This window comes from Taeniopygia guttata, chromosome 3 (assembly GCF_048771995.1).
Source record: "Taeniopygia guttata chromosome 3, bTaeGut7.mat, whole genome shotgun sequence".
Taxonomy (NCBI): Eukaryota; Metazoa; Chordata; class Aves; order Passeriformes; family Estrildidae; genus Taeniopygia; species Taeniopygia guttata.
In genome coordinates this window covers 60293215-60321073 of record NC_133027.1, presented here as the reverse complement: position 1 = coordinate 60321073, position 27859 = coordinate 60293215, and the positions used below count along the sequence as shown (strand labels likewise).

Here is a 27859-nt window from a genome sequence, read left to right as displayed (position 1 = left end):
TAATTTATTCAGTGCTGCTGTGGCCACTCCTGGAATGACTTCTCAATATAAGAGACACCTGATATACTGAAGAGGCCCAATGAAGGGCCAGAAGAATGATTAGAATGTAGCATCTAAGATATGAGGAAAGACTAAGTGAACTGGGGCAGTTTAGCTTGGAAAACAAGCTCAGGGAGGCTCTTACCCATGTGCATAAATACCTGAAGGGAGGATGCAAAGAAGAGGACATGGTTTAATAGCCAACATAGTGGTGGTACTAAGTTGATGCTTGGCCTTGACGATTTTAAAGGTCTATTACAACCTTAACAATTCTATAATTCTTTTCAGTGGTGCCCAATGACAGGACTAGACGTGATGCACACAGACTAAAACACAGGAGGTTTCCTCTGAAGATCAGGAAACCATTTTTACTGTGAGGATGACTGGGTGGTGTCACAGGTTGCCTAGAGAAAGTGGGGTGTCTCCATGCTTGGTGAAATGAAAAAGCCATCTGGAAACCATCCTGGAAAACCAGTTGCAGGTGGAGAGTGGACTTAGATGACCTCCTGAAGTCCCTTCAGTCTAAATCATACTGTGATTCTGTGGAAAAAAAGGACATCTGGACTGACAGAAGCCTCTGCTGAAGCTGTCACTTCTCTCATATGTTTTTGCTCGTTGCTGGGGCCTGCCTGGCACAGAAGTGGCAATGAACAATGCACAGTTGTATAGGTTCCTTTGCAACTCACTCATGGTGTGTTTGCCAAGTGGAGGAGTAATAGATAGCAAGTTTGAAGTCTGTGTTGTTCTGCAGGATCACTAGCCCATCCTGTTCAGTCCTCAGCAAACCAAAGACTACCAAAATAATTAAAACCTACTCTCTATCACCAGTCTTGCACAAAAGTGTATGTTTTGCAGTTACCCCAGATCTTTCTGAGAACTACTGCTCTCAGATTTCCTTTGGTAAGAAGAAATAGAAATACATCTGATGTTCTTGGCTTTTTTTACAGTTGAATGTGTGATAATGAAATAAATCACTTCCCATTAGGAAATTGAAAATTATAGAAAAATATCCACCATTGTTAAAAGCAAAATCATGACATTTGGTTTAGTTTCAGATTGTTCCAGTGGCTATGTCTGGTAGTTACAGTACGTCCACATCTGAAACTGCTGCTATACCCTTCATTTTGTTGGTAATAACTCTGCCTTCCACAGTTTTCTTTTCGTTCTGCACTGGTAAGAGTCTCTAGAAGAGTGAAACTTAAAAGTGTCTCTTAATCAATGTTCACTCGGGCCCACTGATATAAAAGATGATTGACTTTTTTATAAAAGAGTTTTCAGTGAAGGAAACTTTAATTCACTTCTTGAAAAAAGGTTTGCCACTGGAGACTTGCTAATGTGTTGTATTCTCATGGACAATTGAATCCAAAGTGTGCTGGTGAGGCATTTAATGAATTTTGTGGTATATTCATTTAAATAGAAGTTTTCTATTGGTTTAAGATGAAAACAGCTTTACTGAAAACTGCTTGTTTATTTCATAAAGCATCTATCTGACTCTAAACACTGTGCTTTGGAGAAAGAGGTTTTTTTATTTGTTTATAGATCAACAAAATTTGAGAAGGCAATTTTGTGAATCATGTTGCATTTTATTGCTGCACTTGGGGATAGGAGCTTTCTCTTGTGTGGAGCAGAACACATTTTTTTTTATAGGATGAAGCCGGGTTTCTGAACAGCAGTAAAACACAACCAGAAGTTGCAGAATTTCAGGCTTAGTGCTAATTTGTTAAAAATCTGCCTCAGTTTTCAGGAATACTTGGAAAGATAATGAGAAATGCATCTTAATTAAAAAAATTCATTCATCAGTTATTTTGTTAGAGATTTACTACTGATTTTATCCAGGCAAACTAAATACAGTTCTGGCTGTAGAGAAACTGCTCTTCCTTCCACCATTAATTTCCCAACTCCTCCCACAATATAGAGAAGAGAGGGTTGGTTCATCACCCCTATCAACTTGCAGCAGGATGCCATCATTGCTGCAGGTTAATACACATAAATTTGTAAATTATTTTAGCTAGCCCAGGCTCTTACTAGGTGATAAGTTTCTGCCTCAGTCTGATATAAAGTGGGCCCCAACTGATCTCTTACATAACATGGACATTAGCTCTTCCTGGCACATGAGCAATAGACCCTGCTATTTTTCTTTAGATCATCAACATGGTTAGTGGAAAGATTGCTTCCTCCTCAATTGTGTAGAAAGAGCCACATCCTGTCTCAGTATCGCTCTTCTTTTTTATGACTTCATATTGGTTAGAGATGAAATGACCCCAATATAGTGCCATGGCAAAGATATGATGTCGCTTTGCTACATAGTTTTTGGGGCAGGAGACCTGATTCATATTTGTTTTTCTTAATATAATTTTGGATAGCTCTGAAGGAAGGCAATTAGTTTGTGTGACCCACTGATTCCCTGAGGCCATACATTATTTCCATGTGTCCTAAATAGGGCATAAGTTTCTTTGGAATGAAGACATGAAAAAGATGGGGAAATAGCAGAATCTCTAATAGAGCTAATGTGTTTTCTTTTTGCTTTTCTTTGTGTGTTGTCATGGAGAATAGTTTGAGAGAGAGAGGCAGTGGTAGAATTAAAAAAATAAAACAATAAGGGAAAAAGGAAAAAGAATACTCAGTAATTAAGTGGGAGTCTGGGATTCTTCATGTCTGGTAAAGCCTCCCACAAGAGTGTTGTTCAGGTCATGTCAAACAGGCACCAGATAAGCACAGGACTGCAAGACACGTCTCTGTGCTCTCTGGTACACGCTGCAGAGATCCCTGCTTCAGAAAGTTGTCGCTCTTGTAAACACTGGTGACAGTGGGCTCTTCTATCATTGTTTGCAGATGGTCTAGCTTTACTCACCTTTAATTTGTGAGAAGAGCCATCAGATTTTTCAAGAGGGATATGAAATGGGGTTTTGTTTTCCTGTCTGATGAGGCGGAGGGGCTACATTAGGGATGTTCGTAGCGTAGCTCTGCAGCGGATCAGGTAGCTAGCGGCTTTGCATAGCAACATTGTGGCCAGCATATTAAATCATGCATCCCTTTATGCAGCATTTGTCATCTGGGGGCTTCAAACCCTTCCTAAAAATAGAAAAAAGTGAATCGTTTAGTTCCCACACTAGAGAAGGAAAGGTTGAGGCAAAGAGAAGTCAAGTACTTTGTCTGCAATCATACAACCAACCAGCCTGCCTGAGGAGAATTTACTCCAAAAACCATACCTTCCATTTTCAATTGCCTCCTTTTTTGTTCTGTGGTCTTCTCTTTTAGTTTCATTTTCTACATGTTTATGCAGGATTAAATATGTAGACTGCAAATGCATAAATTCAGTTGTGTTATTTTTGCAGTGACTAAAATTTCCATATATTTTGTGTGATTTTATTTTCCTTAAGAAATATTATTAAACTGTTTAATAGGGGAAAAATACATGTTCTGCATTAAATAAAAAGGAAAAGATGAAGATAATTTTTTTTCTTTTTCAGGATTTCTTAGAATGAGTTAAATGACTATCAGTCATCTGGCATGTATTTTAATCTCCCCATGTTTGTAAATCCTCCTTGTGGAGCCTAATGAACCATTAAAATGCTGGAGTTTTAGCTTCTATTTTTTAACTTCAAAATACAGAATACCATTTGGGCAAACACAGCAAAGTAGAAGCTGTCTGTGGATGTGAAACAGGAAACAGTAGTAGATAGACACGTGTTTGCTCTTGCTCAACTAGATATACATCAATTTTAATTAACACGTTTTTTGCTTCAGCTGCTAGCATCCCTTCAGCAGTGAGTGGGTTATGTGTTTCCATCCTGCATATACCACCAGCATCACCACCACGTCCTTCTCTAGCTTCCCCCTCCCCTTTCTACACAAATGTTGCAACACAATCTGAAATTTCCTCTTTTCTTTCCTTCCTGCATTTTTTACAGGTTCCTTTGCGTCAGAAGGCAAAAAAGAAAAGTCAAGGTAATGAGAGATTGTTTTTTCTTTTCCCTCCTGGATTCCTCTTTTGTTATTTTCTTAGTATGTCTTATTCTTGGGAGGGTGAGGATTTTGTACTGCTACTCATCTGGTAAAAAGCTGCTTTTTAACTCCACTGATTCTTACACCGATTCTGAGAAAAATGACAACGGGCTGTTCCTTTGGACTAAATCCTTGTGGTATGTTAATTGAATCAAAGCTGGAAATCAGTGAGGTAGAATCAGCTGCCTGCACAGACATACATGCTGGTGGTTTTCATGTACTTGGCATAATAGTTTTCTCTAGCTGACTTAAAGAGATGTATCCTTTTCAGTGCAGCTGTGTGAGGGAAACTACATGCATGCTTCTCTTAAAAGGATCAAAGGCTGTATTTTTAATTTACAAAAACTCATGTATGGTTATCTTAGCATTAATTAGTATCTGCATTATCTATAGCTTGCTGTTTAATTTCTGAACATCAGCAAGCCTTTCAAATGAATGTGTGTTAGTGTCACAGCCATTATAAAACTGAATGGCTTCTAAGTATATTTTAAGATATGCTTGGATGACTTGCTGAGATTCCTAAGTAAGGATGATATCCTTAATTGGCAGCAACATCTTTCCTGGTAGTGCAGTTTTAAGCAAGCACAACACTGTATTTTTAATGGCACAGGGTTCTTTATAATGAGCCGACGGAGGATATCGTGCAAAGAGCTGGGGCAAGCCGATTGCCAAGGATGGCTCTACAAAAAGAAGGAAAAAGGCGCTTTCATTGGCAACAAATGGAAAAAGTTCTGGTGTGTGCTAAAGGAGTCATCGCTGTATTGGTACAGCAGTCAGCTGGTGAGTACAGTGTACAGCCAGCTCTGGGTGCCAGACAAACAGCGTCTGCTGGGACTGAGAGAGGGGAACCTGGGGTCACAATTTAGGTGCACCCTGGAGGAGTACAAGTAACTGGGTTTATTTCTCAGTCCTGACACATATGTGATCTGGGAAGTGTCTATATGAATTTGAAATATGCCGAAAACTATGTGTTTTCTAGTTCAGCAGGTACTTGTGAAATGTTAACTTGCTGTCTGTTTTGCCCTGTAAAGAGCTGTTCTTTAAAGGTGGCATTTGAATTTGAGAAATGTTTTGCTGGGTATAGGCAATTTGCAAACACTTTTTGTCAAAACTCAAAACAGGAATGCTTCTTCACTTATTAATTTTCAGAAATGTCTCTCCTATTTCTCTTTCCATCCCCTTCCCTACTAAGATTATTCTGTTTGTCTGTTTGGTTTCTTTTTCTTTTTCTTTTTCTTTTTTTCTTTTTTTTTTTTCCTGGTTTTGTTTTTTTTTCCCTATTTAATATTTTTGTCCTTTTTTTTTTTTTTTTTTTTTTTTTTCCCCAGATAGTAGAGAGCAGCTGCTTTACTTTGTGTTTGTTTAAAGGGGCAGAGAGGGTGTGTTGCCCATCTTAGGAAGATTCAGATACAGTTATTCCCTTTACTTTGCTGTCTGGCACTGCTACCTCTAAAAAGCTCTTATCACGTTCAAATGATGGAGTGACAGATCTAAGGATTAGGGTGTGAAGAGAATTAGGGTATGACAGCAAAAACATAGTGAAACTCAACAGCTTCAGTGTTGAATTGTGGATGGGCATGAGGTTACTTAAATGTAAAGCAGCTGCTCTGGAAATCAGCATGTCACAGGCACAGCAAAGGACGAAAGATTAAAGGAACCCTTATTAATTCTTAGAGCATTTAAAAAAATACCAAAGGCAATCTGGATGATTTCCACTTGTTTATTTCCACTGCAGTAATCCCCATCAAAATTTTGGCTAACTTTTCAGGGAAAAAAATACAATAGTTTAAGCCATTAAAAAAATCCTCATACCCTAAACAAAGCTTTACTCATGTAGACTATTTCACATTCTCCCTTCAGTTGTGAGTATAGTGTTGGTTTTTTGTGGGGTGTTTTTTTGTTTGTGTGTGTGTGACAGAGAGAATTTTTTTGTTTGCTTTTTTAAAATCCAAATAAAAACTTTATATGATACTTCAAGATGATATTAACTATTTCTTTTTGGGGTAAAGGAAAGCAACTCTACTAGTCTTGGGCTGTTGTTTTTTATGATGTCTTAGTCTGATATAGATTCCTTTCAAGACTATGTCATATACATGCATAATAGAAAGAAAATAAATAGAAATATTGGAAAAAAAAGTTTTGAAAATGCACTTTTTTCCTTAGGATTACAATATATCTGCTTGAAAGACATGGCAAGGCAGTAACACCAATAAGCAGCATTAATACCTTGCAAAACCTTAGTGGCTTTTATAAATCTGTGTTTGCAGTTGTACTTCTGGCCAAGCAGATTTAAGAAAGGTGAGCTGGCTGGCTGACATGACTTTTTAGACACAGAAAATATCAGAAAGGAATAATCCTAAGGAGTAATCAAGATGAGAGGAAATAAAGAAGGCAAGAGCAGGAAAAGTTTGCCTCTGGGAAGAGTGATGGGGGAGAGGTGCAAATTCCTCCACTTCCTTCAGTTGTTCTGGCCTTGTTAAATTCCACTCCTGAGATCCAGAGAAACCATGATCATGCTGGTTCCAGTGCTCCTAGACAGCACTCACCCTTTTAGCCCATGCCTACTTCCTGACTATTACTGATTGCCTCCAAAAGAACAAGGTTGAAAAATAAGTGTCAGTCTCATTCCAGTTTATTTAATTTCCTCTGAAGAGCTAATGTGACTTTAAAATATTGTTGTCTTGTGTCAACCCTGAGTTCTCACCAATCACGGTCGTGCTTTAAGCACGCTAGCTGGTAGCACCTCTTTGCTTTCAACTTCTGTGAACTCTCACACACTATGTTAAAACTCAAGGTTTCTTTGGGCAGCTTAAAGTGCAGCCTCTGTGTAACTATAGATGCAAGCTGTGTTTGCAGAATGTCAGTAGCTGTGGGGTTTGGAAAGGAGGAGAGGTGCTCTTTGCTAAAGCCTGCTCTCTGAAATTCTTGAGACCAGAGGTATGCTCAGAAGTTGTATGTGAGATCAATTAGACCCAGATATTCTCACTTCTATATTGAGGAAGGAGTAATAGCAGGGATACAATTCACTTGCTTTCTTGACAAGTCTCTGGCCTGGCATTAGGACTGCCTGCACTTCCACTGTGTACAGTAAAGTTAACCCTTGGTCCCAAGGGGCTGTACAAGATGACAGTCTAAAGTTCTGTTGAAACAGGAGTCCTGCTTCTCACGTGCCCGAGGCTCCCTGTGACCAGCCCTTTTACAGGGGCTGATGCCAAAGGTGGTGATGAAAGATTGGGGCTGACATCAAAGGGACTGGGGCACACTGGTTGCCTGTTGCTCTGCTTGACCACTTTGGTTCTGGTGAGAAATGAGCTTGGTTTGTTTGTGGCTGTGAGAAAACCAGACACTGGCAACTGTAGCATAGCAACAGGGTGCTGGACCTTTTTTCTAATGGAGATGGAGAAAATAGAGAGTGGGTGGAATTTGTATGGGAACATGCATTATCCTGGATTTAGGTAGATAACCTCATCTGAATATCACCTTCTTGGTCGAGTTTGTCTTCATGTGCCTCTGAAGCTCTGGATGTTTCTGTCATTCTGGTTAAATTTTCCTTCAAGCCACTCTGGTTCTGGGTCTCTCATGAGAGGCAGATTTGGATACATGATATAGGATGCTTGTTGTTACATTTGCAGTTGATATTTCCTCCAATTTAACATAAACTATCAATTTAACATAAGATGTTTTTTGAATGCCACAGTTCAAAAGAGTAAAATTAATTACATGGCAATAGCAGATCAGATACCCTAAGAGTCAAGCTTCTTCTTCACTGAAAGAAAGCCAGAGAACACAAGGAAACCTGAATAAATTTTCAATGAGCTAGCTGAGGTCAGGGCCCAGTGGTCTCAGTCGGCTTGGGTAGGCTGCCCTGGAACCTCTTCCCACACAATCTTCTTCTTTCTATAAAATGTGAGACAAGTAAACTTCTCTTTGCAGCATGGAAGCACTCCCAGTCTGGGGAGGGGAAGCTGTTTGGATTAGGAGGAAGCATGGGAGGGTTGGTTTTGCAATGAAAATACAGGACATGTCTGAAAATATATCTGGACAGTCAGACTTTCTGGGTGCATTGAAGAACTCCTTGGAAAACTGCTTTTCATTAGTGTTTGGTTTTTGTTTTTTTTTTTTTGTTTTTGTTTTTTTTTTGTTTGTTTTTGTGTGTGTTTTTTGTTTTTTTTGTTTTTGTTTTTTTTTTTTTTGTACTGCTTTCTGTAGGCAGCTGCCTTGAAGACAAGTGTTTAAATAGTACAGTTTGTGGTCCTGCCTGACCCTTTAGCTGTTTCAATTCTCATACTGAAACCCCAGAGGGAATTAATACTCCTACATAGGAAGAGGGTTGGTGGGGGAGGATTGTCACATGTAATCCCAGGCTCCTGGCTCTTTGTTCTTGTTTCGACTGTGTTGGATAGTGTTGACTGGAATGGGACAAAGGACTAAAAGCCTCTGTCTGGTGGGTCTTTAGGGTAGCTTGACTGGTTTTCCAAATAGAGTTGAAATAGGTTTTTGTAGAGTGTCTTAACAGTGGTTGTCATGGGGATTCAGCTGAAAAGAAATATAAATATAAAATTAAAGAGATGCAGGCTGTGATCTACTGTCACCATTTATCTTTGTACTTTTTTTTCTCTCATTCACTGCATTTGAATTGGTCCTCACTCCAACAGCTTTGCTGGAAACTGTATAATTATGGTCTTTTAAAAGAAAAATGTTTTACCTTTGAGTTGTAATAGCTGCTTATGTGGATGAGAAAAAGTCATTGACGTCAGCTGATTGAGCTGAGAGGCTTAGGGACCTATGGCCCAGTATCTTACACAAATTATTCACAGTTCTATAGGATGCCTCATTGGTGTACTTGGCAGAGAGGAAAAAAGACTGAAATGCTGAACTGCTCCTCCAACATCCATAGGATCTTCTGATGAAGCCATGAGGACTATCCTGATTTGCAGATTGGAGCTCTTCCACAATAACAAGATATTTCATTTTCTAGCACTATCTTTTAAAATCTTGCTGCAACACTACACTCACTTTAAATGACTTATTAAATCTCCTAATAGATAACATATTGAGGCAAGCTCAAAAGGACATTAGCCTCTTTCATTGGATTCATGCATTGTGTTTCATAAATAATTTCTTTTTTTTTTTTTTTTGAGTGCAAAGCTTTTCCTGTGAAAAAAATAGCTACTTTCTTTTTTGCCACAAGATTTTTCAGAGACTGTTGTTATTAATGAAATTATTTTTGTACAACTTGGAATAGCAAAAGCACAGATTTATGACAGCTTATTCTTTTAAACATCCTGATTAAGTAGAAAACAGGTCAAGGTTCTTTGTATCTGAGTTTTTTAGAGCTATTTTACAGCTTCACATCAAAATCTGAAGGAATCTTGAATTAAACTTGTGAGTTAAATAATAGCATGCTAAAGTCCTGTTAGAGATAACATTTTGGAAGAAAGAAAGCACTTAGGATTTCTATATACTTTAAATGTTTTAAAATGTCCTTTTTATCCCGAGAATGACTGAAAAGATGACTTCCACATGTTCTGTTCCTAGGATTTATTTGGAATTCTATTTGCTGACTGAAATAACACCCTTAAGATTCTAGTGACTTTTTGCTTTTTTCCTTTCTTTTCTTAGTTATAATTATGAAGCTACATACCCATCAAACTCCTCTTTTCTGTTACATAGATGGCATGTTTTAGATGTGTACAAATAGTGTACTTCACTCATACCTAAAACGAAACATGAATTTTTCTTTAAATGAGCAAATATGAAATCACAGAATTAGTATAAAATTTGAATGCATTGAGAGAGAATGTGTATGTGAGAACAGAATCTTTGACTAACTGGAACAGGCCAAGTACTGCATAAGAAATTAAGAGTTTCTCTGTTGTACAATTGTTAAAATTAAAGTACTGAAATCAAGGCCTACAGACCTAAAGTCATTCGTAATTTAGAGGGCACTCCCCTAATTTAGGTAGAGGAATCTATCTAAATTACTGATGGATTAAGTCAGTGATGCAAGTCCGAGTTCCATTTCTACATGAGTGGGAATGTTCCAGGTGAGTGTCTCCACACTGGCTTACAGGGTACAGGTAATTCACTAATCCAATACAAAATCTAAACACTCAAATTATTTTATACATTGATAGTAGAAACAGTGACTTATCTAATGGCATTTCATGGACTTAATCCCTTCAAGAGTGCTTTTGCAGCACTCTAAACTGTTTATGGGGTGCAGTGTAGACCAATGGTCACTACACTGATAGAATTGGCTGAGCTGTAACTGCATTCAAAACATGGAAGAAAGGCTAAACCTGTCCCAGACCCGAGTCACCCACTCACCCACCTGATGGTTTATGCAGCTCAGGCCACAGATTTATTGCTGCATGGGTACGTGGGTATATTTCTTCACCCAGGGTCTCATGGATAACTTTTTCTTAAACTGGGAGTATGGATTCCTACTACAGAGAAGCAACTGGCATTGCATGCATTTCTCATCCAGCACTGTGTGTAATAGTGATTGTTGTACCTCATGGACAGCTTTTTTGAGTTTGGTTCGTGGTATTCTCAGACTGGTCTTGGGAACTAAATGGGAATTCTGGTGTTCCAGATCTAGTAAGTGATTATCTTTTTGGAACTGAAATGCTGGATAATACAATCTCTAGCATTAGGACAGGGCAGCCCAAGAATAGTGTTCCTTCATTACTCATCAGTATTTATTTGCTCTTCCCTATCCTGGGATGGTAATACTAGGTTTAGTTTTCATTTTGTCTCAATGATTTTAAACTCATGAAATTCCAACCTGTGGAATAGAAACAAAAGCTCCTTAAGCTAGTCACTAAACAAGTTTTACAGATGCAAATACAATCAGAGAGTGTTAAAAGCCCACAATAGCAAATAAACACTTTTTCATACAAATATTACAAAATGAAACATTTTCACCCAGATGTAAAAAATAATTTTTTTCTCCTGTACTGAAAGAAAATAAGAAAAACCCCTGCCACTGATGCTGCGGGTCTGTGTTTTGGAGCAACAAAACTATTTATTGGTGATGATGTGAAATATAAACTTCTCACATGAATGTTTAATGCATGTAAATGACAGGAATGAATGGTTAGGCCATGAGTTATTGTATACCAAAGAACATATATGCAGATGTGAAGGGAAGCCACCCACTGAAGTAACCAGCCTGTATTAATATTTCAGTTCTTGGAGATTCGTACTTCTAAGCATTAAAGCTCAAAGGCTTGTCTTGATGAACATCTTTTTGTCTGATCGTATTCATGCATAATGAGACTTGATATAATGTCAGTCATCTTCATTTATCCTCTGCCTTTGTAATTGTTGTGTGTATTTTACCTGCTTTAACTCAGTGTACGTTTTCAGAATTTTAATGTGTCTACTAGCAATGGCTGGGAGCAGCAAAAATGTAATTCAGGAATGAAAACTCTTTGTTTTGGAAAGTACGTTTTTTCATGACATTATGTCCTACAGACTTTTATCTACATTATATATTCATCTCATCTTAGGAGGACTCCTAATCCTATTTCAGATGGCCAGGTGTATGTAGATAGATATAGTAAGGAAGATTTTTTTTCCGATGTTTCAGTTTAAGGCAGCACAAACAGGGATTTGTCACTTCAGTTTTTCAGCTCTGACTCAGAGTCCTGCTGACTGAGAGCAGAGACGTCAATGCTCAGTAAACTCCTTGCATGCAGAAAGGGCTGACTGGATATAAACAGGGTACTGTAAATGCAAATGTGAATGTGTGCCTGGATATTGCTACCTCTTGTACCATGCCTGCAAATTCCTGGGGGTAGTGATAGCTGGGCGACCAAAACCCTCTGAGGCAGGTCTGCAGTGTTTAATCACAGAACTCAGCTGCGTGGGATGATCCTCTTGCACTTGTGGGAAGGGAGCAGCCTGCATTGCCTCTGCCTTGCTTGTGTACAGGTGACCCTGCAAAATGGTCCATGCTGAAATTTCACAGGGGACACCCTCCTCTATTTCTACTTAGAATCATCTTGAGGCACTTCTGAATTGTATTTTTCAGCTATACATAGGTCATTTTATGTGCTGCTGTTACATGTCTCTGTAAGATAGACGTGTTTTATCATGGCACATACCCACTTTTGAGTTTGTAGGTTCTATCCAGACCTGAACAGATGATATAACCTTTGTTCATCCTTAGTAGTCAACATAATCTACGCTTTTGCTCTGCCACTTGTACCAAGAGGAGTGGTGGCTTTCCAGCACCCTGGATTTGCACAAATATAGCTGGTATAGAAATATTTCATCAGGTGTTAATCTGTCCCCATGGTGATGAGCATATATTTTCACAGTATAAAAAGCTGTCAAAAACAAGCACTTGCATGTTAAATATTATTCACCATTGGAGTATACTAGTTTACCAGTTGGTTGATGTGGTGATATTTTATTTTTCTTTTATGGAAGGCTGAAAAAGCAGAAGGATTTATAAGACTTCCAGACTTCAGTGTGGATCGAGCAATTGAATGCAAAAAAAAGCAGTAAGTTTATCTCTTGTTCCCAGTTTCGCATGACTTTCACATTGCAAGGAATAGATCTCAGTAGTCTTTGACAGTGAAGCTGTGGGGAGTTCTTTTGAGATATTAATTGAGCTACTGAAAGAAAATCATATTGCAAAAATATTTTTTAAAAATCTCTGCCAGATGTGCTTTGTTAAAACCACAAACAACAACAAAAAAAACCCAGATGAGTGTGCCAAATGCTTTCCTTTTCTTCTCCTTTTTTTTTTTTTTTCATTTGCTGGTTATGAATAGACTGTAGTTCTCAGATGCCCCCTCATATTTGAGGAGGTCAGCAAGTAATGCTGCATCCCTCCAAGCCTGGACTATTCTTTAGGCTGCTGTGGTGTAACTGAGCTTGGGCTGTACTTGAAGCCTTTAGTTGTGCAGGGGATATATACTTTCTTTATCAGCGTGGGCATTTAAAAATATTCTCTCCAAACACCATATGTAGAACTGACTTCCAGCTGCTTCTGAGTACACTTTAAAGGTTTGGAGAGCTGTTGCTGTTCAAAGTTATAAAGTGTAGCATAGTTTTAATTGTGTCCCTCAAGACAAAACCTTATTTCTTCTGATGGAGAAGTCAGAAGAGTCAGTCACTGTTCGCCCACTGTTCACCCACTGTGTGCTGCTTGTGATTTTACTGTCACATATCCCTTCCCTCAGCCATCAGTTTTCCATGCTTTAGGGTCTTAGCCTGATTGATCACAACACACGGAGGCTGTTCCATGTCTTAGGTCACTACTGGTGCTTTCTTCCAACACTTTCCAAGTTTGCTTTACATCTCTGAGCTGGAGGAAGCAAAACTGCACATAGTATTTGAGGTATGAGAAGGCAACAGAATTATGTAATGAAATAATGAAAGACTTTGTTTTATTCTTTATTCCTTCCTTTTTAGTTCCTGTAGTTTATACTCTCTGAATAGTGTGTGGCCTAGAAAATGAGCTAAAATAGACTAGTGTTTTAAAGAAAGAGCTGTATTGATGGACAAGCTAATCTGGATTAATACAATGGAGTGAATAAATACTTTAAATAATTCATTCAGCTATTATTTTTTCATTTTTATGGAAACTATTTTTCTTCATATCTCTTATCTTTTTCTTTCCCAAAGTGCTATTAAGATCAGCCACCCACAGATCAAGACATTTTATTTTGCGGCAGAAAATGTTCTGGAAATGAACACGTAAGTAGGAGTGACTGGTCATGTTTCATCCTGTCTCATGCCTGAGAACACCCTTTGAAAGTTCATTCTTTCACTGTCAAGCAGTCGTTGACAGAGTTATTTGGGGAATTACTGAGTCTAATTTTTCTGGTCACTAAATTGAAGAAAACTATTGCTCTTTGTTCATTCTGATTGAAATCAGAATTGCATAATTAGCCCAATTTTTATACTAATCTTCCCAATATTTGCTGGTATAAATCTCTTTCTGTTAGAGCAGTGCTTGGATTCAATAGCAAGTACAGCACTTGGGAAGAAGTGAGGGGAGAAAGGAAAGAGAGTGAAAAGTCCCAGAAGTGATCTAGGACTAGAATACAACAGTTTTGGAGCATCATATCAGCTAACAAGGAGGGTTAAATGGATAGAAAGGTGTGTTTCCTTAATGTAAATTAGCGTTAACTTCAGCATCAAACTATGCTGTCATTGAATGATCATCATGGCAGGTCCAAATTTTCTTTCCACAGATGTCCAGAAGATTAACAACTAAATAGTTCTCAATGGAAGAAGTAAAAATGGATATGAATGCTGCCATTTTAGAAACCACTGAGCTATCAGAAAGACATTATTTTCTACTGTCCCAAATCTGGCTGATTTAGATATATCTCATACCTTTGCCCTTTTTACTTCAGATTGCGGTTGGTTCCCTATGCTATGACATTAAATGGCCAAATACTGGATAAAAACCAGTACAATTTAAATGGGAAGAGAGCTCCTACAATAGTCAGGTCAGGATTTTAATCATGTCTCTGCTGGTGATCTTTGTACGATTTTTCACAGGCAAAGGCTACTCATTCCCTCTATAAACAGGAGACCTCATTCATATTTACCACAACAGAAAAAGAGAGAGATTGAGAGAATGTGTATAATCTTCTGAAAGATCTATAGATATAGAAATGTACAATATTACAGTAGTGTATGTACATAGATATGTATTAATAAATCTGGACTCTACAGATGCTTACAAGTAAATAGAGATGAAAAGAATCTGTTGCCCTTTGCAAGTTGGAGCATTATGGAGCATTCTGGTAATCATCCATTTCGGTGTTCCTGTATTTCCCACCAGAGCTCCTGAATGGAGTTACAAGATCCTGAGGCAGATAGGATGAGGATGACTGAGAATGAGGGACAGCTGGATAGGAGTATTTCAGTAGAGAGGGTAACCCTAGTTAAGAGAGAAGAGATGGAAGGACATATGGAGAAGGAAAATTAGAGCTAATGGAGGATATTAGTAAGCGCTAACAGCCAGTTTGGAGCCCAGCTGGAAATTTTCATGTGAAAAATGTTCAATCTCCTGTGAGTCAGTGATTGAAATCTATGCAGGTGTCTCAGTTCTTATGCCCCTGGAATGATTTTGTTCAAACTCCACTTCTTGATTAAATTTCATTTTGGCTTAAAGCTAGGTAGCCTAGTGTTAGAGCAGCCTGCACTATGTACTAACCCCTCACTGTTGCAACTGATTATGTTTTCCTTGGCAAAGTACAAAATAATGCATTTAATACATAAAGTACACGCATACTCACGCATATGTTGAAACAGACTAAAAGGCATCTGTTCTCTTGGCTCCAGTCCTGCAAATACATATGTGAATGGCTCCACTGAACTCACTGGAGCATTTGTGTGTGTCAAGTTCCTGGTGTGCATAAATGCTTGATGAATCATGACCTTTTTGTAACTCTTCATGAAGATATCAATATATGCATATACCTCTACATATATCTCTATTAAATCAACAGTGGATTTATTAACAAACACAGTCATTTGTTTCACTAATTTATCATGTATTTGCTATTGTCATGCACACATGAAAAGTAAAGCCATGCTGACTAGCTGGATGCATTTAGCTGTCCAGTTTTATATAGTTATTAGTGACCTGTCTGCCCGTGTCATTGATGAAGTCCTAGAAATTTTTAATAAATATTTTCCTTGTTAAGGTGGATTTTCATTTAAAAAATCATTCTATTAGGATTAGCTGTCAGATGAGTCAATGGACCACTCTTATAGAAATGAAACTTTGTTTTTCTGATTTGTTTGTGTCTCTGTTGCTTATACTACAGTCTAAAAGTGCAGTTAGTTTGATGCTGATCTTACTAGCGAATTCCCTGTTGCTTTAGTAGAACCAAATTCAAACAGAATGCCTTTTTTTCCAGTAATGAATTCCTGTTTTAATCTTAAAAGCTTGAGCCTTTTCGGTTGTTAGTTACTTAAAATATGGATAGATCTGAATGACCTACAGGCAAACATAATATACAAAATGTATAACTAGGGAATGTTTCTAACCCCAGAAAAATGCAGCCACCTAGGAAGATAAGTGAAAAACACCCCGGTTACAGCATAAACCAATACAGGAAGTGAGACTTACTAAAACCAAAAGTACATGGCAAGTTGAAAAATGTGATATGTTCTGATCAAAAAGTTTGGTGTCAAGTGGTGCAGACTGTGCTGCAATAGTTTTGGCCAGGGCAGCTGACCTCATCTTCTGAGGCTCCCATGCCTTTGTCTTCATCTAAGGTGAAAGATGACACCTCAACAGCTGGACTAATTCACTGACATGGTGTTACAGCATGAAGACTTTCTTTAGGTTACACAAATGCAACTCCTGGGTCATCAGTAGTACCTTTTTTCAGTATCAAGGAAAGTTGTCCCAGGCAACTAATCCTATTCACTACAGGGAATATTAATATAGAGTATTATATTATATTATATTATATTATATTATATTATATTATATTATATTATATTATATTATATTATATTATATTATATTATATTATATTATTAATATATTTATAATATATATATCGAGAGAGGAAACTACATTTTATATTAGATCATCTAGAAGATGATCTAAGAAATAGAAACTTTGACTTTTGGTCTTTAGGCTAATGAAAACAGATGTGATGTAGATGTAGAACACAACTGAAAGGAGCAAAACTCAGTCTAAAAAGCGTGTGAGTGTCCCTGACTCTGTGCTCCCTCTGTTTCAAACACAGGTGGCTAAGTAAGCTGGGAATGGCTGTAGACCCTCAGGCACCACACAGGAAGAATGAGGAAGGTATGCTCCTAACTGGCTTCATTATGGTTCTTCACACTTCTTGCTTGGCCAAATTTTTGTCAACTATTTTCTTTCTTTCAAACCCATCTTGTGCCTGCCTACTGCCTGAGGTCAGAGAAACCACAGAAAAAGAAAAAATATGAGAAACAACGTGAGTGAGAGACACTAGGTGATCTTTTGAGAGGTGTGTAACTACTTTCTGGCAGTTTGCTGGCTTGCTAAGCCTACCAAGTGTGAAGAGGAACAGCTGTGCTGCTCTGGTTTTGAGCTGGTGAGTTAGTTTACAGGAGTGCTGCAGCATGGCAGCTTGCAGGCTCAGAAATACCTTGTGCTCTGCAGACCCATCCCTACTGTGTCCTCCAGTCCCGGGGTTTCAACAACTGAAATGGTGGGGGATGAGAGAGTGGTACTGCTATTCTGGAGCCTACAATTTGTTTCAGAGCCAAACTCCAGTTCATTATGGAATGAAAAACTTTAAAAGTCCTAAACTATTAGTTTATTGTCTCAATTTGCACACCAACCTAATATAACTCTTTAGTGGGAGGATAGCAGCACTCAAATCACAAATCTGGGCAGAGGGACTGGTTCAGAATGAGAAGTGCTCTGAGTAATATTATGTTACCAAACCAGGAATGGACTCTGAGGAATATGTGTCATCATCTGGGCTTTTAAGTCTCCATTTTTAGAGTATTGGTACCCAGTGCCCTTTTTGGAGTTGCTGAGCTTGTGAAGGAGCTGTCATTATGAAGAAGAAACTGGTATTTGCAGTAGTATGAACACTTAGGTGATGCAGCCAGTTTTGCCTAAGCAATGACGTGTTCCTCTCTGCATCCCTTCTGCTTTATCGCAAAATTCAAGATTGTCGTTTGTGTCCAGGCTTGGGACATGTCATTAATTGTCGTTTGTGTCCAGGCTTGGGACATGTCATTACATTATTGAGTACTTTAATCTCGCTCCGTTTATGCTCTACCATTAAAAGCAGCTTTGGGGTTGGTAAACACTGATGCTACTGATTCCTGGAGAATTCAGCAAGTCTCATCAGTTTCTTCATTTTCAGTTCACATTTGTTTCTTGTCAGGAAACTTGTTAACTTCAACACCATCTAATTGTTCCTTCCTATATCCTGTTTGAAGCCAACTTTATCAGAACATGTTAGAATAAAAGGCTGTATTGACTATTAGGTTGTGCAGCAAGAACTGCAAGATACTTGTACTCAGGGAGGAAGTGTGCAAATATATTTTCCATCTTTTCATGAAGGGAAGAGTTCAATGGAAAATAGGAATGGCCAAAATTTTTACATTAAACCCATTTTTTTAAACTAAAAAAAAATGTGATACTGGTTGTATTGGTTGAATCAAGAATTATGAAGCAACAAAATTGAGTTATTCCACCAATTTTAATATTAAAAAATGTCCAAAAGATATACAATAATCCACTCAATAACCTCTGCAACAGGTTATTTAATAACTTTGCAATAGTGTAATATAGCAAATATTTCTTCAGCTTTTAAGGATAGTCACCCATCTCCCCCTCAGGAAAAGGCCTTCTGATTCTGGTGTCAACACCTCCTTGTCGTTTCATGCATGTTTTACCACAGGTGATCCAGCAGCTGCCTTCACTGTGGGTGCAGCACCCACTGGTGCCTGGGTGGACACATCCTTACAGGAACATCTCTATGTTTCATAAAAATACTGTCACTACCCACAGTCACTTCTGTTCCTACTGACCAGTTTCTCCTCTCTGTATCACACACCATAATTCTTCAGAAGTATTGACTCTTTTTATGGCATTTCTCGTGTATTCAGATACTTTCTGTGCATTTTAACACACCCCCCTCGCCATTTGCCTGTTTAGAGTATCAGAAACCGCTGTTGAATCTTTCTTAGTTCTTCTGTGTGTCTAAAAGGGGAGCTGTAGAAAGCATAAGCTTTTTAGTGAGTTACTCAAAAAGGCATTAACAGAGTCTTAGAATTTGATATAAGCCTTATTGTAGCCGGTTTCAGTTCTTTATGCTTAGATGTGCATATATTTCCAGGAAACAGAAGAGCATCTATGCTACTCAAAACCCCACAGTTCTGCAAAGAGTACAGGGAGAAAAAAAAAATGAACCTCTTTAAGTTTCTCCTTGTTAACATGTTAGAAAATTCTCTCTCATGCACAACATTCTTCTCTCTTACAACTTTATTCCACTCACTCTGTGCTTATTAACACAGGGCAGGATGCAAGCACTTGCTCCTATAAAGGTTAATTTGTGTTGGGAGATTTAAACAAAAGTGATCTTTGTGGCATTTCAGTGCACAAAGAGGACCCATAGGAAAGATGGGGGCAAACATTTTGGAAGGGTATACTGAACAAGGGGTAGTGGTTTTACACTAAGAAAGGGCCAGTTTAGACCAGATACAAAGATGTAATTTGTTACTGTAAGGTTAGTGAAACACTGAAACAGGTGTCTCAGAGATGTGGCAGAAGTTCCATCCCTGGAAACATTCAAGATCAGGCCGGACAAGGCTGCAAGCAGCTTGGTCTTGTTGAAGGTGTCCCTGCTCATTGCAGAGAAGTTGGACTATATGACCTTTAAAGGTCCCACCCAAACCAAACTATTCTATATCTTGTCCAATGTTTACTATTGCCAGGTCCTGGGCATAAGAACCAGCAACATTCTGCCTCCCTTTTTCTGTGTATAATTTTATCAATAATTATCACGTCATTTAATACACCTTTAAAGAAATTTGTAGAAAATGTTTTCACCTGCTGCACAGATAGTTGAAAGAAATAACTGTATGACTGCCTCTGCCATGCGTCAATGAGTTCAAACTCCTGCAAGTTGGTTACCAAAAAAACCCCCAAAAACCAAAAAAAAAAACAAAAACACAAAAACAAACAAAAAAACCCCAAAAAAACCCCAACCCAACAAAAGAGACACAAGTAGGGTAGTAGAGTACTGTGTTTACTTTTGTTATCTCTTCGTATGCATGCTGTATGGTGTATCTATATGAGATACCATGTGTGACAAAAGACTTTCACAAGGCTGCTCTATAGTTTCCAAACTATGGTATGAACAATCTGTTATTCCAAAAGTGCAGCTAAGGCCCCAGTGCCTGTTGCTAACTCCAGGAAAACTTAGTGGTTACAGGGATTAAGGCATTGCCTCTGCTACTTGCAACAGCTCTCCAGCATTACCACAAGTGGATTAGGAGACACTGACTTGGTAAAGTGTAGTCTTAAATCCAGAACATCCTATTTGGTGATCTTTGATTGCCACAGTGCTGCAAAGAATAATACTTTGGTCTAACTCTATTTTTGCTCATTTTCCATGTCTACCTCAGAGTGCTACAGTGAAAGTGAGCATGATGATCCAGAAATAACAGACACGCCACCTCCACCCTACGCAGTCCAGACCCCACCTCCTCCTTCGGTAAGAGTTCCAGTTATTACCTTATTTCTTGTTGCAGGTGGGTTGAAACAAAACCCTCCTGAGGTGGTGGGCCTCTAGGAATAACCTAGAACATCGTCTGGAAATGTCCAGGCTGTGTTCCTGTGAAACCTTCATGCACAGACTGCCTGCCCCATGGCAGAGCACACAGCTGGCACGTCCTGCAACACAGGGAGCTTTGCACTGTAAAAGATCAGCTCCTTCCTATTTATCTTGCTGGGGAAAGGAAGGTGTCATTCTACCTCATACATAAACTGTGTCTTTTCATTACAAGATTTTTAACACACTGCTATAAGCTGTTTTTTTCATACTGTTCTCTCTTTTTTAACAAAATCCATCCTGAAACCTCTCTCTTTTTGTGACCTTGGTAGCATATCAAACAGCTTCATATTTATTTATTTGAGAGGGCTTTTTTTTACATCTGCTGAATTTAAAGCTGCTTTTGTAGCAGTGAAGTGAGGGGAAAGGCCTCTTCACACAGAGATAAGAATCTAGTTTTCTTCTTCTACCTCTGAAAAATAGACTATGAAAAAAGATAATAGGCATTCTTCCAAAATCTATGTAGCATATTGTCCCAGAATATTCCTTCCTGTCTCACTTCATTTCATAAATTAAAATAAGCACTATGAACCCTCATGAGTCTAATCAAATTGGTTTGCCTAATTATTATCTACTTCTTGCCCTATTAATCTTGTTTCTGTATAATTGTTTTTCCCAGTGATTTCATTGCCCTTACATGTGATTTAAATGGATTTTTAAAAAAATCTTTTAATTAAAAAAAAAAAATTCCATTTATATTTTTTACAGTAAAGAGAGAAAAGGTATTAATGTGCCATGACAGGTAGCTTCACTATTAGGTTTGGGGTGGTTTTTTTTGGATTTTTCCTCTCTTTGCAGCCTTTAAAAAAAAGTTTCATTTGTAGTAGAAGTCAGGAAGAGCTGTTACAAGTAGCAGAGGTAATCCCTTAATCTCTGTAACCAGTAAGTTTTCCTGGAGCTAGTAATAGGCATTGGGGGTTTGGCTGCAATTTTGGAGTAAACAAATTGTTCATATCATGGTTTGGAAACAATAGAGCACCTTTGTGAGCATCTTTTGTCACCACATTTTAAATTTTTTTAGATTTTTCCCATTAAAATGGAAAGTCAAATTTACTTAATTCTGTGTTTCGAAATGAGTGATCTGGTTTGGGTTGGTAATAAGGAATCATGATTCAAGCCTTTCCCTTAACTACCTGAAATATACTTAGTACTAAATATTCTCCTGGCATTTCATGGAAGGGAAGTGTCTGCTGCCTCACTGTTGTGGTCCAAGTTCCTCTGTGGCACGCTGAAATGACACCCAGTAGCTGGGGTGGGCACAGGAGCAGCAAAGCAGGAGCAAATCTGAAATATACAGATGAGCTAGAGAAGCTTGTGCGATCACAGGCATTAATAAAATGAGATGTCGTGGACAGGGTTGCCTGTCTGGCAATCTCTAATTAGCTCACATAAAGCTGGGAGCACATGTCACATGGACACCCACTCACCCCCCTTATTTTCAGTCAGATAAGTCAGTCTTCACTTCCTCTCCCAAAATGTTTGACGTTTATCACTAGAATAAATCTGCCTGGCACGCAGGGGTGTGAGGCGTTCGCTGCTGTAGAATATGATTCCTTGTTGCCTGTATTAAGTGGAAGTTAAATACAACTGAGTGGCTATAAATATCAGAGCAGAGAACTTTGGCAATATGTCTCCCACAGTTATTCAGGGCAGTGCATCAGTTAATGAAGCATCTTGAATTTTATACCTCAGTGGCCTGTCTTTAGGAGGTGTAGATGTGTATTCCATCTGCTGGTCTCTGAGTCAATGCCTGCGTTTTTCCAGATGATGGGTTTTAAACAGGTGCTGGTTTTAGTTTTCTGTTTTTCTGGTTTCCTGCTGCCTGTTGGTCTGTTGCTGGAGAGGCCATCTCCGGTTGTCTCCTTCCCATATGCTCCTCTTGAGTGCTGGCCTCCACATTTTGGCAGGGAACATGTGAGACGCAGGCAGTGGTGCAGATGCTGAGGGATCCTGATTTCTCAAGCTTTCCCTTAAAGGGTGTCTTCTCTTTAGCCTTTGCCTTTGTCAGATGATTTCCTGATTCTTCCTATCCCTTAAAATCCCTTCCCTTGTGAACTAAGGTTAGTGTCTCCTGAGCAAAGGTGTCATCTTTTAACCCCAGAACTGCCACTGGAATAAGCTCCATTTGCTGTAGGTCTACCTCGTATTCAGCTTGCTTACATAGTGAGTGGGAACAGCTCTACTTGACTGCAAGTCAGAGTCTTCTTTTAAATACCATATTTAATGCCCCTTTCACTTCTGGGCAAGGGCTGAAACAAGAAAAACATTGGAATGATTGGGAAAGTGCATCCTCTACAAAAAGCTCAATTCTAGGTTTATAGCCTGTGGTTGTCTCAGAGAAGGCTGGTTTGTCTGCCTGTTTCTTTGTTGCAGAGTTCTTGAACCAAGCTGTGAAGTCTCAAAAATGTGGTAGATTTGGGTTCATATTCTGCAGGTGCAGCACTTGGCCTACTTCAATTTTCTCAAATTGCTACTGGAAATTACACTTATCTTGTCAACTCAGCTTAGTGTCAAGAATGCCACAGACATTTACTGGAGCTAATTTCTTTTTATTATTTTAAGCAGAAAGGCCTCCAAACTTCTTCACATCAACTCCAAACCAAAAACTATTATTCTAGAAACTAATAGAAACCCAGGTGTAGGCTCTGTTACATTTTAGAGTAGCAAACATTTTGCTGTGCTTCTAGCACTAAGTTGGGACTTGCTGTTCTATTCTCTGCTGGCTGAAATAATTTTGAAATTTGCAGAAGAAAAAATCATGAGGTTCCATGTGTATGGATGAGTTTGGGTACTGTGGAGGGAAAAAGTGAGGAACAAATACATTATAATGTCTGTAGGACAAAAGTTAAACTGACCACCTGCATTAGTTTGTCCATGTGTGAATGCATACACAGTTAAAACATCAGCAGATATGTTAAGACAATAGTTTGCAGCAGTGGCCAAAAAAGCAGTTGAAGAGTTTCATGTTCATAACTTTTCTCTAAAAAATACCTAGAGATTCATTAATCTCCAGTGAAATCCTTATGATTTGCTTTTTAAAACATCTCCAAATGGAAATTTATTATATGGATGATTGCAAAACTTCCAGAGGAGTCACTCAAATAAGTGAGGTAAACATTTGTCATGCCAAAGAAAAAACAAACCACAACACATATGCAGACAATAAGAAACACCTTCTGGCAGTCATATTTATTCTCACTCATATTTTTAAATTAACACACAATGAAAATGAAAATAAAAACATATTCCCCTCAGTGAGGCACAGTCTTCATTTCAATAACACTTTTTTTTTTTTTTTGTATAGACAAATGCCAGAAAAATAGAGGTGAAATCTAGTATCTTCCTTTTCCAGCTTTGAACAACTGAAATTAGACCGTCTACAACATGTGGGCAAGAGCTCTTACTGTTTGGTTGTTCTCCTTGACTTTATAAATGCTTCAACAATTTATCTTTGTGATAGGAGCTCTTAGATGAAATGCTTCATATCGCCTGTGTTCCCAAGGGCATTTTAGCACTCCTAGTTTACTATAGCATCTCCTTGTCCTTTGCTTGAGGATGCATATGTGAACGTTTCTATTTTAGAAACAAAAATACACCTGAAACACAGTGATGTACTTTTCATAGGCGAATATAAATGCCGGGTCCTGCAATGTTTGGCACAGTCTTATAAGAATCATGAAAGGACCAGAAAACATCCCTTATGAGGAATGGCTGAGAGAGCTGAGTTTGTTCAGTCTCAAAAAGAGGGGACTCAGGGGAGACCTCATTGCCCTCTACCATTCCCTGAAAGGAGGTTGTAGCCAAGTGGGGTCTGTGTCTACAGTGACAGGACTGGAGGAAATGGCCTTTAGTTGGGACAGGGCACATTCAGTTTAGATATAAGACAAATTTTTTTTCACCATTATGGTGGTCAGGGATTGGAATAGGTTACCCAGGGAGGTGGTGAAACCACGATCCCTGGAAGTGTTCAAGAGGGATTAGAATCCAGTTTTGGATTATGTGGTTTAGGGGTTGCAGTGGAAGTGCTGGGTGCTTGGCTGGACTGGATGAACTTGAGAGTCTCTTCTGACCTTGACAATTCTATGATACTATGAATGGCTTCAAAAATTTAAAAAAGTGAAGAAGCTACTATAAACAAATAGTGCCCACAGTCTGATATAGGTCCTCCTCACCCTCTGAATTGACTACTTGTTACATGATGCAGCTGTATTGGAAGCACAGGAAAGCTTTGCTGTTTTTAATAGAAGGAAGTAGTATACACTACAGCATACAACACTGAATTGAGGAGTTTAAAAATCATAAAAAAAATTGTTACTCTTGGTTTGGTTTATTTGAATAGAACTTATTTCTGGTTTACTTTATAAGTAGGTATTCCAGGCTAGCCCCTTTACTGTGTTTTCAGCTTTTCTAGGTTTCCCTAGCAACACCTTCTCAGTGAGTTTCAATATTTTCAGTATAGTTATCATCTGCTTTAATCCTTACTCAGATCTATTCTACATAAATATGGAGGACAGAAACTTGCCAGAATTGTGATCCATCAAGTCTGGCATTTTGATGCTGGCATTGGCCAGCAGGAGATGATATACAGAAGGAATAAATTTCTGCAACAGCAAATCTGGCTTTCATATCATGATTATCTCATCACATTTTCTGATAGTTTCTGCTAAACCTTCTTGCCCTGGTGAATGATTATCCCTTCAATGGACCAGGAAAAATACTTCTTTACTGTACTACAGCACTTGGGACCCCTTTTGTCTATATCTGGTTATTGCATAGGTGGAACTGTTGAGTGCTTCATGTTCAATGGCTAATTTGGAGTTTTTCTTCTTCACTCTTGATTAGGCCAATAAATTGAAGACAAATTAAAGAAAGAAGGTGAGTGTGAGACCTACCACAGAAGCCTACATTCAGCATAATTGTTTTCTTTGGTCCTTTTTTTTAGGCATTGTCAGGTTTATAGCTCTGTTGCCTTTGGCTTCCTGGTGGCTTGATTTCTGAAGTTACTGCTCTGTAGGAAATTGATTGCCACACCACAGGCTTGTTTGGATGAATAAATAACCAGATTACATCAATTTTTTGGTCATTCAGCATTTCAGCTGCATATCTATATATCATGCAGAACCTAGAAACAGGAGTAATTTGTAAATAATTTTTCTTTTCTCTTCCTCCCCACCCCCTACCCCTGCTTTTGTTTCTGGAAAGGAGGATCAGCAGAAGTCATCATTCACCTCAACTCTGTCAAGTGAAGCATCTTGTTCTCTCTCCTCTCCTGAAAGCACTTTCAATTCCCAAGAATCATCGTCTTCCTTGACATCCAAAGTGGTTTATTCTGAGAGGCAGTCCTGGCTTGACCTGGTGAACAGCTCTGCCACGGAAGAGGGTGATCAGCCTTTAACATTCTGCGTGCAGATTCATTCTGACGAGGCGCCAGAAGTGGTCTGTGGAGATGCAGGAGAAAGCCAGGAAGTCCAGCTTTCCGAACCCAATGGTGGATCCCAGACCTCTTACTTAAGTGCAGATACACATTGTCTGGCTGTGCCAGATGGAACAGGACAGCGATCTCTAGCCAGAGGTGAGCTAATGAGAGAGGAGACTTTTGCTGCAGAGCCATACAATAGAAGAGTTACAGGTTTCCTTAACTTCCTTCCCCCTTCCTTCCTCTATATTCTTTGCTGAAGAGTTTTCCAGTGGCATATAATTTTTAACATTTAAATTATTGTGCATTAAATATATAACCTAGTGTCTGGTTGGTAAGTACCTTTACAGCTTTTCTAAATTGTATCTATAGGTTAGACCATAACCTCTGTATATAAATTGAGCATGCATATAATTTTATTAACAGTCTTTATTTCCATGCACATATCTTTTATTAGATATGATTGAATCAAAATGTTAACCAAATGTGTCACAGAATGGACACTGTAACAAAACTGTAATATTTAGGGAATGGTGAACATGGGGTTAACTCAGTCCAATTTTACAAATGCTGTTGTAAATGCTGTTTCATTTACTCAAAGTAAATACTCCCTGTTTGCTTCATTAAGCTTCATTGTAATCAAGAGATAACAACTGAAATCCTGAGTCAGAAAGTCTATTAAGACTGGATTTTGTTTAAGAAAATAGGTGTCTGCACAGTATCTTTCTACTGAAACGTACTGTTAATTGAAAAGGGTGGTATGGTTCCAGAATTCAGTCATTGTTACTGTTCATAACTCTCCTGTGTAGCAAGGAAATATCTACTGCTTTTTGAGCAAAGCTTCTTCTTTCTGAATTAAAAGCAGTTGAAGCCTAAGAGTTGTTCCTGACATACAGTTCTGTGTAGATGGGTAATACATAAGGGAACAACAACATTCCTGTGCCTCCGCTCTTCCCATGATTCCAAATCCTTGTAAAGATTTGAAGTGACTACTTTGTTGCTGAAAGAGAAGGGATATATTGGCACAATGCAAAAGAAAGTTGCATCTAAGAGCTTAGGCTGAAAGTAATGCAGTGGTGAACTTGATACTGAAAGATGATACTATGAGGCACATTGGTTACCTAGTCAGTCCCCTTATGTTTCACAAATATCAACACTTAGAAAGCTGGCACCCCTTTATGTAGTTATATATTTTCTGATTTTACACACACACAAAAAAAAAAAAAAAAAAGACATTGAATAAAGTTTTCATCAGAAGTGAAAATTAACTCAGTGTTTTATGCACACCTACCTTATCCATTTTTGTAGGCTTCTCTGCTAGAAAATTCTGCAGCAGTGAAAATTAGAAATAATTAAAATCCAGAGTGACCATATGTGCTCTTTCTGTGTATTGGAAGAGTGTTGTGCTTTGAGTTACTGTGGAATCTAATTCCCCTAATTCTGGCTTTGCAAGTTGTGGAAAGGCTGGAGCTGGCAGAAATGGAGTCCCTAATGAAAAAGTCACAAAGACATATCAAATATATTGTTTTCTGTAATTTTACCTTCCAGGTTAAATTTGATAAAGTAATGTCTTTGGAAAACATCATTAGGGATATTCAAGTGGATTGTTGGAATGTAGGTCATAAATGGCATAGAGGCTTATAGATCCTGTTGACAAAGATTCAGTTGTTCCTCTTCAGAAATCCAAACTTTTGCTTGGAATATATTCCTCTGGTATTTGCAGAAATCCTGCAATGATGCATAGGTTATTGCTTTCCATTTTAATGTAAGGGTGACAAATACTTTTATGGATGTCATAGAATGAGAATGACACATTCATAATCATTTAAAGTATAGTTTGATAAACTCAATCATACTAACCAATTAAATGGGATTAAAATGTAAATCAAGGCATACTTTGGTATACTCCTGCAGTGTGCAAGATGGTTTAATTTTTATTAGATTATTCCGGGGAAATGAATTCTTCTATTGCTCACTGCTTAGCTGATGGGCAACCCTGATGGCAGAACACAGAACACTTCCATCCTAACCACACTGGTGATCGCTGACAGAATTCCAGAAA

General features: G+C 38.4%; 1 protein-coding gene across 7 annotated transcripts in view; it reads left to right on the top strand.

Annotated features, from left to right (window-relative positions):
* IPCEF1 (interaction protein for cytohesin exchange factors 1) overlaps positions 1 to 27859 on the top strand; it is an 87730-nt gene that overhangs the window by 44525 nt on the left and 15346 nt on the right. For 2 of the 7 annotated variants that reach the window (XM_072926959.1, XM_072926958.1), the window contains exons 3-9: positions 3951 to 3987; positions 4655 to 4824; positions 12487 to 12560; positions 13690 to 13761; positions 16788 to 16849; positions 20176 to 20264; positions 25584 to 25953. In XM_072926959.1, coding sequence (XP_072783060.1) covers positions 3951 to 3987; positions 4655 to 4824; positions 12487 to 12560; positions 13690 to 13761; positions 16788 to 16849; positions 20176 to 20264; positions 25584 to 25953 — 874 coding nt within the window. The other 5 variants (XM_072926963.1, XM_072926962.1, XM_072926960.1 and 2 more) reach the window with 4 other exon arrangements.